This window comes from Sturnira hondurensis, unplaced genomic scaffold, assembly GCF_014824575.4.
Source record: "Sturnira hondurensis isolate 20B ecotype Veracruz unplaced genomic scaffold, ASM1482457v3 Scaffold0015596, whole genome shotgun sequence".
In the NCBI taxonomy this organism is placed as follows: Eukaryota; Metazoa; Chordata; class Mammalia; order Chiroptera; family Phyllostomidae; genus Sturnira; species Sturnira hondurensis.
Window position 1 is genome coordinate 24,315,863 of NW_028088227.1, and position 14,409 is coordinate 24,330,271.

The 14,409-nt window shown below is 55.7% G+C and overlaps 1 protein-coding gene across 8 annotated transcripts in view; it reads right to left on the reverse strand.

Moving 5' to 3' along the window:
• The window catches only part of COL18A1 (collagen type XVIII alpha 1 chain), a 76,815-nt gene that overhangs the window by 32,256 nt on the left and 30,150 nt on the right, over positions 1-14,409 (reverse strand). For 3 of the 8 annotated variants that reach the window (XM_037065204.1, XM_037065203.1, XM_037065202.1), the window contains exons 1-2: positions 12,873-14,303; positions 5,005-5,549 (exon numbers count right to left, since the gene is read on the reverse strand). In XM_037065204.1, coding sequence (XP_036921099.1) covers positions 5,005-5,549; positions 12,873-14,292 — 1,965 coding nt within the window. In that variant the 5' untranslated portion in view covers positions 14,293-14,303. Of the gene's footprint in view, positions 1-5,004; positions 5,550-12,872; positions 14,304-14,409 lie in introns of those variants that run through there. The other 5 variants (XM_037065209.1, XM_037065205.1, XM_037065210.1 and 2 more) reach the window with 3 other exon arrangements.

Below are 14,409 nucleotides of genomic sequence, written 5' to 3' on the forward strand. Positions count from 1 at the left end.
AATGTCCTGAACTGTGAGTGCAGAGGGCCCACCGTGTGGAGGGGACAGGACCCCCACTTCAACAGGAGGCCCTAAGCCTGAGGCAGGGAGCGGGGGATGGCTGCCAGCTTGGGGACAGTACATGCTTACAAGGACCTCAACCAGGGCTGCCATGGGGCCTTCTCCACAAGGAGAAGGTGGGGGGTGGGTGCCACATGCTCAGAGCCAAGTGTGTGAACCTGGGGATCCAGGGCCTCCCAGTGCCAACAGGGCCCCCACAAACCCAGAAGGACCCTGTGCCTGGGACATGGGATGCCTGCAGGACACCGAACAAGCAGGCTCTGCTCTGCACTGTGACTTCTGTCTTTGGTGCCACTTTCTAAAAGGTTCTTCACCAGATTAGGAGCATTCTCAGTGCTTTCTCTAGTGCTTTCTGTTTTCTACTTAACATCTTAATCCACTGGGATTTACTTCAATCCATTTTTTTCCCCTCAATAAAGACCACGTTTCATGTTTCATCAATTCCGAGCGAGGCACACACTTTATCTATCTTTCAACAGAAAGGAGTAGGGCAGAGGTCAGCAAACATTCTCAGAAAAGGGCCGATTGATCCACTTGCCCAGGCCTTTGGAATGAGGGCTGTGTTGTACCAGGACATCGACCAGACAACATGGAAGAGATGGGGTGTGGCTGTGTAACTAAACTTTAGGAGCACCGGCATTTTTATGTCACAAGATTTTCACGTCACAAAACACTCTTCCCTTTTTCCAATGATTTAAGCATGGGAAGCCTTTCTAGTTTGTAGGCCATATAAAAACAGGTGGCAGGTGGGACGTGTCCCAGGGCCATGCGATGACTGTGGCCTAGGCCGTTCTGTTTATTCCTCCAAATGCCCTTTGGATTCCCCCTTATCAGCTGCCCCTTGATCTCATGACCTTCTTGTTCCACACCAACAAGGAGCACGTGACCACAAATCATCAAACACCCACCTGAGCCCTTGCCTAGGGCTCCACTCATCTTTCAAGGCTTGGCTCAGGCCTCCTCCTCCCTGGACTCCCTCCTCAGAAGGGTTAGCCTCTCCGGGGGCCAGTTCTACCTGACTCCATGTTCCCCCTATACCCCCACCCACTGCTGACAGTGAGGCCTGTGGGGCAGTGTCCCATCCCCCTGTGTGCCTGTGGGGACAGGTGTAGGGGAGGCACATACACTGGTATCCTCCACCATCCAGGCTCCAGGGGCACCAACACCCAGAGAAAGCACAGGCCATTCTGGACTTAAAAATGCAGGTATCAGCAGCAGTCTCATGTTCAAAATGCAAATTCCTGGCCCACCAGCCCTGAGGAAGGAGGGATAGGGAGGACCCCAGGTGACAGTGAGTCACCAAGATTGAGAACTCCCAGGGACAGCAGGAGGGGCAGATGTTAAAAGACTGGAATGCCCCCAGGCAGCACTCTGTGTGTGGGGGTCGGGCAGCAGAGCTTCCAGCAGGCAGGGGTCAGGGTGCTGGTTCCCTCCACGACCATCCACACGACCATCCACACGCTGACACCGCCTGTGAGGCCCTGGGCTTCCAGGCCCACTGCGGGCCCGAACAGAGAAAGCAGAAGAGCTCAGAGGCTGGCCGCCTGCCTGGGGCTGGCGCTTTTCCAAGGACACAGTTACTTGGGGTTAGACAGACATCACTAACGCAAAAGCCACGAGACCCACTGCCAACACTGAACAGATGCAGAACCGAGCGTTGTGAAATCCAGGCATTTTGTTAATAAAGCCCATGTGAAATGCATCCTGCCACTGCTTGCCACAGGCTGCATGTCTTGAAGTTGTATGTAGGTGATCAAGACTCTACACTGGGAAAGCATGTCACTGAAGTCACTGACGTTGGGGCTGCCTCCCTGGGATTCTACCCCTGCCTGGCAGGGCATGTCCTAGCTGGGCAGTGGGCGGATAAGCCCAGGGACACAGCGCTTCCAGCCCTACCTCACCCCCACCTCCTGGCCCCTCCTCCCTAAGTTGCCCTGGTCCCTTGTCACCTACCCCAGCCATGGCTGTGATGGGCCCCGCCCCACCGCCCATTTTCTTGTACTTCAGTCCATCTCACTGGCACCCCGCCAGACTCCTTGACTAACTGTGAGAGAGCACCTGGCTGCCTTGAGGCTTCTTCCCGTGGGGTCACGCAGGGCAAGTCCCTCCACCACAAACACCTTTCCTCTCCTCCATCCCACGGGGCCAGGGGGGCCAGGACGGCACCTGGAGGCTACAGCCCTGCTTCTGGGTTGTATCTGAACATATCAGTCTCCATGAGTGGCAGGGCTCTGAGTGTCTGTGGTGAAGAGGGGTGTTGGGTGGGGCAGGGTCAGCGTGACCTCAGAGGCCCCAAAGCCCCTCAGTCAGGAGTTGTGGGTCTGGTGCCACCGGTCTGGGGGGCATGGTAGGAGGCGGACTGTGGGGGTCGAGGATGCGCACATCTTCCCTGCCTGCTCCACCCGGTCCTCAGCATCGAGCCTGTCCCAGTGACCCAAGCCTAGAGGGCCGGTGGGCAAGCTCTTGACTCCGGTGGGCCAAACACTTATTTATGTAATGCAGCCACCAAAGCTGCATGTGAGGAGCGGTGACAATGTCTGCATTCCCCACTGAACACAAGGAGAGAATGTGGGATGTACCAGGAACAGGACAGGCCCAGCCCTGCCTGCCCGTGGGCTACAGACAAGGGTCCAAGGGGCTTGTGGGTGGTTGGTCTGCGGCACAGACACTGGGGCCGAGAGAGAACCACGAACGGAAACCCTGGGCTGAGAGGAGGTAGCTTCACAAACAGAGAAGCAAACAGGGAATGAGAAAATGAGGAAATGGGGACACTTTCCACAAGGAGAAAGGACATCAAGACAGCGTGACCACAGAGTACTTGAAATGATAAATAAGGAGAGGTACAATAAACACTGAACAAGAGTCGGCAGTAAATGTTAATAATCAAAACCCTGTAACATATATCATTGGAATAAACAATTTCCCAGGGATATTTATGACCAGTCTGACAAGAAGAATAAACCGGAAAAGACCAATGAAGTTCCAGAAGTTTTCACAGGAGGAAACAATAAGTGCTCTCTCTGTAAGGACCCTGGGGGGCGGGGGGCAGTCTGGGGGCCCCCCTTGTTTCCTCCCTGCACCCCGAGCTTTGGTTTCTGCCAAATCATGTAAATAACGTGACCTAAGTGAGTCTTTCTCAAGAATCTCAACTCAGAAAGTCTGAAAAGCCTTGTGCTAAACCAATCTGCACCAGACAACAAACAGGCTGCCCCTCACACCTAGCTGGAATCTGACCAAACACCCACACAGAAAACTCCTTAAACTTCTCGTCCGCGGGGCGGAGGCGCCAACTGCGCTGCATGGGACAGTGAGGTCAGCAGGAAGCAGGGCCCACAGCCCGGGCCAAACGGCAGCCTTGAGCTGCCTGCTGCTGCCTCCCTAACCTCGGGACGTCACTGGGATGGCCAATGCTCTGGGTGTCTTCTCCAGGCCAGATTTACCTGCATAAACACTTTAAATACCCCAATGTTTTTTTAAAAATGCAAGGTAAAAAGGCAAGTGACACACCTGGAAATAAAATTTGCGGCGCACAAAACAAAGGCTCACTTTCTTTCACAGGTAAAGGGTTTGTGAAAACTAAAGGAAATGTCTGAATCCACCAAAACCAAAATGGGAAGAACAAGTCCGTCACAAAAGAAGAAATACAAACAGCCTATAAAAACCGTGAAGTCTGTCTTCACCAGCAACCACGACATGCCAACTAGAGCACCCAGCCCCAGTGTGCCTGGTAGTTTTGTTTAGCAACAATGCACACTCAGCCTGGAGAGGCCTGGGGGCGGAGCCTCTGGTGCCCTCACTGCGGGTTGATGGCCTCCCGCAGCCCCCGGAGCTCTGAGCAACCCCTCCGTCCCCATCTGCGCAGGGGCAGCTTTTCCGTTACACTGTTGAAGACGTATGGAACAATGGCATACTTTTCCAGCTAGAAATGCCGGGGAGGTCACAGGACAAAACTGCCAGTAAACACAGCCCCTCCCTCTATGCGAGGGCCCTCCGTGACTCCTTCCAGTGAATCATGTTTGAGGATCAAAATGAAAACACAAAGAGGCCCAGTGTGCGACCAAAGTCCTGCGGGCGAAAGTTTCTGCCAAAGGTGAAAGGGCAGCTTTCAGAACCCGAATCTCAGGACTTAGAACAACTCTAATCCCGCGGGTTTTGTCTGGGCAATAATCAACTTTCTGCCCCCCGAAGACACATCCCGCATCAGCACACACAGGGACCCCTGTCTGGGGCGTGCCAGCTGCAGACCGGCTGTAACGTTAGAATTAAATCAGGGCCCACAGAGGGTGCCCATGAGGTGTTTCCAGGAGGCGGGTTCCACCTAAAAGGTTCCAAGTATAGGGGCTGAGGGCCCAGGAGAAAGACCCCCACTCAGGCTCTGGAGTCTGCCCCCCACTGCAATGAAGACCAGGGTCAGGCTCAGAGGGAGGAGGCTCCCCTGGGGGGGGGGGACACGGCGGAGACAGCCATCCGCCCGGGACTGCTGGGGATGTCTCGCCCCCACTGCTCTGAGTGGGCAGCTAGCAGTTTGGTAAAACAGTAATAACAGCGTGCGGGTGATGGTAACACTGGGTGTGGAGCCCGGGCCCAGCCCAGGGGTGTGCAGCCTACCCCGCAGAGGGCCCCTGCCCACTTCTACCCTTCGCTGCCGCCATCCAGAAATTCTTAATTATGAATCAGAGGCCCATTGCTTGCATCGCGCACAGATGGTGGCAGAGGCTGGCACCCAGTCGGAAAGGAGGTCCCAAGGAGGCCTCGGAGAAACCACTGCAGTCTGGGGAGCCCCCTCTCGGTGGTGGCCAAGGGGCCAGAGTGCCAGGGAATGAAAGACATGCTGGGTCTGAAGGGATGCTGGGGCCTGAGTTAGGTGGCGACTGATGGACACGGCTCCTTGTCCAAGTGGACCCCAAAGACGGTCCAGCCCTTAAGCAGCAGCCATGGGGTTACCTGGAACTTGTCAGGGTCGGCGTCTCCGCCCTGAGCCACAAAGAGGCCGGAGCCGGGCTCCAGCTCCAGGCCTCGTGGAGATCGCACCAAAGGCACCGACTGGACCTCCTCACAGTCCACGAAAAGTGTCACAGTGTCACCATCCACACTGAGTGCAAAGCGTGTCCACTGGCCGGTGAAGGCAGGTAGGCGAAAGCTGGCAGCCGTGTGCGTCTGGGCCGCCCCAGGCTCGGTGTACAGGAGCTGGATGTGCTGGTGGCCGTCGCTCACGCCCGACAGCTTCACGCCCACTGAGATCACTGCCTGGGCTGTGTCCGTGATGGCGAAGAGCACCCCTGCACCGTCAGTGGCTGGCCGCACGTGGAAGAGCAGAGAGAAGTCACGGAAGAACGGGCTGGGGAAATGGTACTGGGCCGCCTGGCCGCTGTTGGCATCAGAGCCAAAGATGTAGGCTGGTCCCACGTCCGGGTCATCAGTCTGGGTGATCTCTGGGGGCAGGGGCTCCCCGAGCAGCTGGAGGAGCCCCACCTCTGCGCCTACTTTCTCTGTGAAGAGGAGAAAGACACCTCATGAGGCTGCGTGTAGAGCACAAAGGGGAAACTGAGTCATGCACCTGGCACCTGCCATGCCCCTCTTGGCCCTGCTGGCCAGGGATGTGGACGGACACTCTGTCTTATCCAGATGCATGTCAGGTCAGGACATGGTGGCCACAAGCCACTACACCATCCTCTCAACAAGCTTACAGGCCCAAGGGAGACGGGGCACGGCAGGGAGCATCCCAAACCAGCGTGGCAGGAGAGAAGCGAGGCCACAGCGAGGTGAGGGGTGGATTGGGGGTAGTATGTATGAGGGGTTGCCAAGGAGCCTAATGCAAAGGGCTGGGGGTTCTGAGTCCACCTGCAACTCCCCTCTGCACCCTGTCCTCCCCCCCATCACCACCTCCCAAGCTCAGACTGCACCCCAACTCATCACCCCCACCCCACCCTGGGATCCACAGGAACAATGCAGGGTACAGGCAATAACATCACTCATTCCTTCATAAACAGGGAGGAGAAAGCTGCACAATGGGGTGTACCCTGCAGCTGTATCCTCATCAGGAACCATCCTGGAGACAAACTCCTAGGAAGGCAGAACACAAGGGGGGCGGGGCGTGCCTCCTAGAGGCCGTGGCTTAGCTTGATCGGGTCCTGTGGTTCCCCGTCTCCATCGCCTTCGATACAGCAAGTCACACCAGCCCCCAGGTTGGTCGGGGTGTACGGGGTGTGATGGCCTGGTTGAGGCTGTTGCATGGGGCTTCTGGGAAGTGGGGATTTTCCTCCCCTTACCCCATGTCCACACTGGGGTGACGGGGGTGACCACCAGTGGGAGTTCCACTCTCTCAACCCACCAGTGTTCACACTGCTACGGCCCCACTGGCCTCACCTGCCTCTGGACCACCCAGAAGAGGCTCATCAAACCCTTTTATTCACTCTCCTCAGGAGCCCACAATCAGAACAGCCCACGTGTGTCCTCCACCTCGGGCCACCAGTGTCACGGAGCTTGAGTTCTAAATGACAGCCCACCATTTGGAGGCCCCTCAGCAGCATGAACCCAGGTTGGGACGCAGTCACGGTGCCGGGTTCTCTCCCCTCATTTCTTGTTTGTCCAGAAGGGGCCAGAGGCCCTGCTGTTCACAATGCTGACCCTGGGTCTGAGCAGGACCTGACCTGACCGTGCACCTGGACCTGCCCAAGTCACTGGGTGCAGCGTAGAAAAGGCTGCTTCCTGGGAGTGTGGGGCCACTAGTAGCTGGGACCAATGCCCTAGGGGCCAGGAGTGCTGAGCGCTGGGGGTAGTGGGGGGGCAGGGCTACCTCCCCATGCAGCAAGTGTGGTCACTGCTGGACACAGGAGAGGGGCAGATACCAACTCAAGGAGAGACTGGTGCCTCTGTATCTTCCCTGTAGATGCACTTTGCCAGGGGGAGCCTAGACTCCGGGGAGAAGTTGTCCAAGGGCCCTGACCCCGAGGCCTTTCCTCTCGAGTCCATCTCACCTACAGTATGGGTGGGGTCTACCTCCAAAGTGGGAGTCACACAGGGCAGATGGGCTTCTGGGAGGGGGCTGTGATGTGTGGGTGCCCTGAGGAAGGCTGTAGTGAACAAGCGTGTGGGAGTGTGGGAGTGAAACAGCATGAGTGTGTGTGTGTGTGTCTGTTTCTGTGTAAGGGGCACTTGGTTTTCCAGCCCCTCAGCAGGGCCAGGCTGGCCTGGGGCTCCCTGGAGCAGGTGGAAGGAAGAAATGCTGAACCCCCAACTTTCTAAGGCAAGTTGGCTTTCAAGAGTCCCTGAGAACAAAAATGAAGACAAGAGAAAGAGCCATCACAATGACACAAGCACTGGGGTGCCTGCCGGGGGTGGTTCCCAGGGTCAGTGGCGTGGCTCTGCACAGTCCTGACTGCCTGCCAGGTGGGCAGCACCACCAGCCGTCCAGGGCCCCCTTTGGCCTCCCCCACATCCCTTGCAGGTAAGACTCCCCACGCAGACAGAAAGTGAGGGACAGCCAGGTGCGACATAGCCAGCAGCCTCGGTGGCCTGGCTTCCGTGCCTCCTGAGGGCAAAGGGCCCCCAAAGATAGTAGGGGACCTCATAGGAAGGCCCCACCCTTGGGAGGTGAGCAGTCTCTTCATGCTCAAGGACAGACCGCTGTCCACCAGGGCAGCAATTGCTATGATGGTCCCTTTGTTTCAGAAGTACCCAGGGCCTAAGTGTCCACTCAGGAAGATGTTTAAGATTGGGAAACAGGACTGTGACCAGCGTGGGTTCCAGAGGTCATGGAGTCCTGACTCAGCTGTTTCCAAAGTTAAGCACGGGTATGCTCCACCACCACCCTGCCTCACACAGAGCTAGGACATTTCCAAATTAATTAAGAGCAAGATGCAGCAGCTGTCGACTTTCTGGGCTGGAATACAGCAGCATGTTACACAGGCGACCCTAGGGAGCCCAGAGATTCATGAGCAGTTCCTTCCCGAAGTTCTTCCATTTCCTCTCTGTAAAATTCCTTGGGTTCCCATTGGGAGCAAGACTTGAATGCCAAGGCCCTCAGATCACTGACCAGTCCCAGGCCCTGTGAGCATGAACGGAGGATGTAGTCACCTCCCTGCATAGCTTTTGGCAGCTGCCGTGTGGGAGGCGTGGCCCAAGGCACTGAGTCTGTCTCGGGCAGGAACCCAAGAAAGCGAAATGTCCATTCCATGCTGCTCTCTGAAAGCTCCGAGGAATGCCTTCCCAGAACGCAGTGTCCCGGAATGTGGTGGGCGACACCTTTAGCAAGCTGGGGCCCATCTGGTGGCCTACCCCACCACACTCCCCTCAGATCAAGAAACTGGGGGACTTGCCTCGTTGAAGAAGGTTTCCCTTTCAGCAAATAGGCCAGCCACAGCCAAGTTTATCCCAGGTATGGTCCAACATTTGAAATCAATTACCATAATCCATCACATTAAGGCTAATAAAGAAAAATCACAAGATCATATCGAAATTGCAGAAAAAGCATTCAACAAAATCTAATACCCATTCCTAATAAAAAACTGTCAGAGAACTGGGAAAGTAGAATTTCCTCCACTTGATGAAGAATATCTACAAAACCCCTACAGCTAATGTCACACTTAATGGTGAAAAACTAGAACCTTCCCCACTAGGACCAGTTACAAGTCAAGAATGTGCCCTGGCTCCACTTCTTCCCAACATCACACCTGAAGTCCTAGCTAACGAAATAAGACGAGAAAAGGACATGAAATTACAGAAGTTGGAAGGAAAAAAAGAAGTCTCTGTCTGCAGAAAATATAATTGTCTATGTAGAAAATTTAAAATAATTAACAACAACAGCAAAGCTGCCTCCTGGGGCTAGTAAGTGATACAGCAAGGTTTCAGGGTACAAGAGTAATATACAAAAGACAATCACTTTTCCACACACCAGCAGTGAACAAGTGGGATTTAAAATAAAAAACGGGATACACTATTTACAGAATACCAAAATTAAATGCTCAGATAGGAATCAAAATATGTAAGGACCTATACAAGGAAAACTATATAACTCTGATGAAAGAAATGAAAGAAGCACTAAATAAATGTTGAGACACCCACATTCATGGTTAGGAAGACTCAACGTGGTCCAGATGTCAGTTCTCCCCAAGCTGGTCCACAGGTTCACTGCCATCTCAGTCAAAGCCCCAGCCAGTTACTCTGTGAATATCAACAAACTGATTCTAACGTAAACACGGAGAGGCAAAGACCCAGAATAACCAACACAATACTGAAGGAGAAGGACAAAGGTGGGGGGCTGACACGCCCTGACTTCAAGACTTCCTCTAAATCTGCAGTAATCAAGACAGTGTGGAATTCTTGAACTGAGAAAGTGGTCAGTGGAACAGAACAGAGAACCCAGGAGCAGACCCCCGTACATGTGGTTAACGGATGTTTGGCAAAGGAGCAGAGAGACAACACGACGTAGTGAAGATCTTTTGCAACAAGGGATGCTGGAAATGCTGATGATCGACCTGCCAAAAATTAAATCCAGACACAGAACTGAAATCTGTTACAGAAGTTAACCAAAGTGGATCACAGGCCTAAATGTAAAATGCAAAACTATAAAACTCCTAGAAGATAACACGGAAAAAACCTCTTACTGGCCTTGGATAAAGCCATGACTTTGTAGATACAACACCAAAGGCACAATTCAAGAAAAAAATATCATTGATAAGCTGGACTTCACTTCATTTCTTTGAGACTAGAAACTTCAGTTTTGCAAAAGGCACATCAAGAGAATGGCAATACAAGCTGCAGACTGGAAGAAAATATTTTTAAAACACATATCTGATAAAAGAAGGTATATCCAAAATATACAAGAATACTCAAAACTCAACCAACAATAAGAAAACAACTCAATTAAAAAACGGGCGAAGGATCCGAACAGACACCTCCCCAAAGAAAATGTAAATATGGCAAACAAGCATACGAAAAGATGCTCGGCACACACTCAACAGGGAAATGCAAATTAAAACAACAATGAGATACCACCTCCCATCTACTGGAATGGCCACAGTCCCCACCACTGACAACCAGGTGCGGGCAGGCACGTGGGGGGCCAGGGAGACGGGGTCAGTGCTGACGAAGTACAACACGGCGCAGCCGCAGCAGCTGCTTACAAAACTAAGCCACTCTTACCCTACAATCCTGCAGTCACACCCTCTGGTATTTACCCAAAGGACTTGAAAGCTTATTTCCACACAAAAACCTGCACACAGATGTTTACAGAAGCTCTGTTCATAATTATCCAAACTTGGGAGCAACCAAGATGTCTTTCCATAGGTGAGTGAATAAATAAACTGTGGAACATTTAGACAGTGGAATATTATTCAATGATAAAAATAAATGAGCTTTGAAGCCATAAAACAACATAGAAGAAACATTAGTGGATATTAAGTGGGAAAAAACAGTTTAAAAAAGCTACATAATATATTATTCCAATTCGATGACATTCTGGAAAAGGTAAAACTGGAAGACGGTAAAAAGTTTGGTGCTTCGCCCTTAGTATGTGAAATGTTAACGGGACTTGTCTAAGAAAAGGAAGATAATCAGAAATGTGTACAGTACAATGACAACAAACTCACAACTATCAACGACTGAACCTAAAACAAAAACAAACTAAGCAAACAACTAGAATAGGAACAGAATCACAGAAATGGAGATCACAGGGAGGGTTATCAGCGGGGAGTGGGAGGGAAAGGATGGGAGAAAAGGTAGAGGGAATAAGAAGCATAAATGGTAGGTATGAAGTAGACGGGGGTGGATAAGAACAGTATGGGAAATGGAGAAGCCAAAGAACTACATGTACGACCCATGAACATGAACTAGGGGGGAGGGGTCCCTGCCACCGAGGGAAACATTCTCCAATACCAGAGAGGAGCTGGGGCCTTCCTGGTCCTTCCCCTCCCCACCAGGTTGTGGATGGTTCCCTACTAAAAACCCTAAGGAAGGCCCTGGTCACTGTGGCTCAGTAGGCTGGGCATCCTCTGGCAAAGCAAAAGGTTGCTGGTTCGATTCCCAGTCAGGGCCCATGCCTGGGTTGTGGGCCAGGTCCCCAGTAAAGGGTGTGTGGGAGACACCAACCCATGTTTCTTCTCTCTCTTTCTCCCCCCTCACCCTCTCTAAAAATTAAATAAACAAAGGAGGGAGAAAATACCTGTGAGACCCTCCCCAGCCAGGCAACACCCAGGAGGGGCCCTGGAGAGATGGGTGTCTGAGGCCGGGCTGCAAGTGCAGTGAACAGGGTGAGTGCGGATGGGAAAGTCCCCAGACCCTGCTCAGGCCACAGCCTCCCTCACAGGCCCGGGGCCCTGCCAATGGTGTAGATGTCCAGTGAGAAGTCCCCTCTGGGCCACTCAGCTGACCAGGCCAGCTGCAGTTAGAGAGATTCCCACAACCCATCCCCCACCCCCGCCCCCATCCCCTCTCCCAGCAACGGCAACAGAGACCCAGGGCCCTGTCTGAGGCTGGGCAGCAGGTCTGCTGAATTCAGGCCCCGCCCCAGCCCCAAGGAGGAAGAGATGGGCTGTGAAGAGTGGCCAAGCTCCTTTACATGGAACTGGGCCCCCTGGAAGGACACCCCCTGTGGCGCAGCCCCAGCCACACACACTGAAGTAGCCCAGGTTTCGGATGTCCAGGCACCAAGTGTGGGTGGGGCGTGGGAACACGCAGCTCACTGTGGGGCCTGACTCCCACCCCAAGCCCCATCAGCTCACGGGGCAGCCACAGGCCTTCAGCTCTGCACATACCACATGCCGGGCCTCCCAGAGTGGGCCCTGTGTGGCTGTCCCTTTGCCGGACACCCTCCGGGCCACTCCTGCTCGGGCCAGGGCCCGGCCTCCCTGTCTGCAGCCCTCATCCTCCCTTGGACCAGCCCCTGGTGCACCCCTTCCTCGGAGATGGGCACCACCCATCATCAGCACTTGTTCCTGCCCCAGCTTCAGCCTGTGCGCCAACACCCCCCTTGCTTCACCCCAGGCCTGGCACAGCAGTGCCAGGAAGTCACCCACACATTCCTCAGGGGCTCAGCCACGGAACAGCCTCCTCCAGGTCCAGTGCAGCCGCCCCACCCCCACCAGCAGTGACTGCAGGGATGGATGAGTGGTCAAGGCTGCTCCCCACAGGGAGGGGAGGGGCGGGGCCACACACAGCCCAGCCTGACACAGATGGGCGGGGCCAGGCCCCACTGTGGACACACAGGGAGCAGGGACCTAGAGGCTGCAGCTGCCCTCCCCCTCCTGGACCAGAGGAGCAGGGAGACCGTGCTCTGGAGCCTATGGGCCCAGGCTGGGTGGCCTCATGTGAGCTCCACAGGCTCACTGACCGCTGGCATGGCTGCGGCCACTCAACCTTCAGAAAAGCACCCACCCGCAGCACCCACCCCCGCGGGCCCTCTGCCCAATCAGCTGGGGCTACAGAGAGGACATCAGACACCAGAAGGAGGAGGGAGTCCCGGCTCCCTTGGCATATCCTGTCGCCGCTCTGTGCCTCAGTTTCCCCTCTGTGGCTGGGGGTGTCTCAGAGAACTAAATAAACTACAGTGCTTGGGCCGGGGCTGCTCCCCACGCATCTGCCCTTGTCATGCACAGAACCTAGGGTTGGGTGCAGGCCTCTCCTGACTTCAGTCTGCCCCGTGCAAAGGAGGCATTGCACTTCCCCTCCCTCCTGAGGGTTTGACGGGCACCTGACCATAAAGGCCAACACCGGGGGCGAGGGTGGCAGGTGCTGCGCAAGGTTCACACCGGCCCTGGCCAGGCTCGTAGGAAAGGGCAAAAGGGAACCGGTGGGGTGGGTGGGCCGGCCGTTACCTGCAGCCGGCCCAATGAACACACAGTACCCGTCTTCCTGGGCTGGGAGCGAGGCACAGGTGACCGGCAGCCTGCCCCCGTCCAAGTGGCTCCAGCACGCATCCTCCAGGACCTCGCAGAACTGGCGGCAGGGTGGCAGGGCGGGCAGGGGGCCAGTGCCACAGGGTGGGGCCAACAGCAGGCAGAAGAACCAGGCGAGGAAGTGGTGGCAGTGCGACCGGAGGAGGCCCTCCCAGGCCTGGGCGGCCACCAGCACCTCCTCTCTGCTCAAGTGGTGGAGGTGGTTGGGCAGCCAGGAGCGCCTGATGCCCAGGCTGCCGCAGACCGGCAGGGCGGGCGGCAGGGGCAGGCAGCGGCTGGAGGCGTGGCGGACAGGCGGCACTGCAGGGGTCGGTCGGTGGGACCCGAGCAGTGCGAAGACATTAGGAAGACCAGGCCCCACAGAATTAGCCACGTGAGAAACCCAAGCACCACTGTCCCCAGGTAAAGCTGAGAGTGAGATCTGAGACAGATTGGCAGGAGGGTCAGGGGAGAGAGCCGAGGGGGCAGTGTGAGTGCCCAGGGAACCCGTCACCAGAGGAAGCAGAAGTGGCGTGTGCTTGAGGCTGTCAGGGTGTTGGTGCCGCTGGCCGGGATGGGCTGCCTCGGGCAAGAGTCCTTTGCCATCCAGGTCTGGGGGCCAACCTGAGGACTGCAGACTCCCCCAGGGAAGGGCCCCGCCCAGCACGGAGGAGAGAGTTCTACCTGAGGACTTCGGTGGCACCGAGGGCACGCTGAGCACTGCCCAGGGCCTGTCCAGGGAGGGTGGTGGCTGGGTGGGCACTGGCAGGCTACCAGCCTCAGTCTTCTTGGTGTCTGGTGAGTTCAGGGCCCCACTGGTCAGCCAGAGAGTGGTCCCATTCTCCTGGGGGGTGCTGGATGGCCCAGGGAGAGTGAGGGGGTCTGTGGAGGTTGCAGGTGCCAGGGTCTCCACCTTGAAAGCATTCTCGGTGGGGGTGGTCTCATCCCACAGCCGGACGAAGCTCCGGATGCCCATAGCCACGTTCAGGATCTTGGCACCGACGCCAGCAATGTTCTCCTCCTTCGTGTCTGGGCTCGCAGTGGAGGCAATAGAGGCAGGAGGGGAAGTGGAGGCCTTGCCCTGGCCATCTTCCAGCCTCTCCAGGGGTGGCTCAGGGCTGGCAGAAGCTGTCGGCTGCTCCGTGGGGCTGTCCTGTGGGCCCACATGTGCAGTGATACCTTCCGTGGGCTGTACAGGTGGGCTGCCCAGGGGCATGGAGACCAACGAGGCTGTGTTCTCATTCGTCTTGTTGGACGGCCACAGCCAGGTCAGCAGATCAGCCCAGGCGGCAGTGAAGCAGCAAGTGAGCAGCAGCAGCTGCAGCGGCAAGCCGAGGCGGCCGCTGGGGTCGGGAGCCATCAGGGCTGTGTGCACCACGGAGAGGAGGGAGGGCGGGAGTCTGCTGTCCGGGAGGTGGGGCCAGCCCAGATCTGGTCCAGCCCGCCCACGGCTTATAGCCAGCTACCCCATTCATGT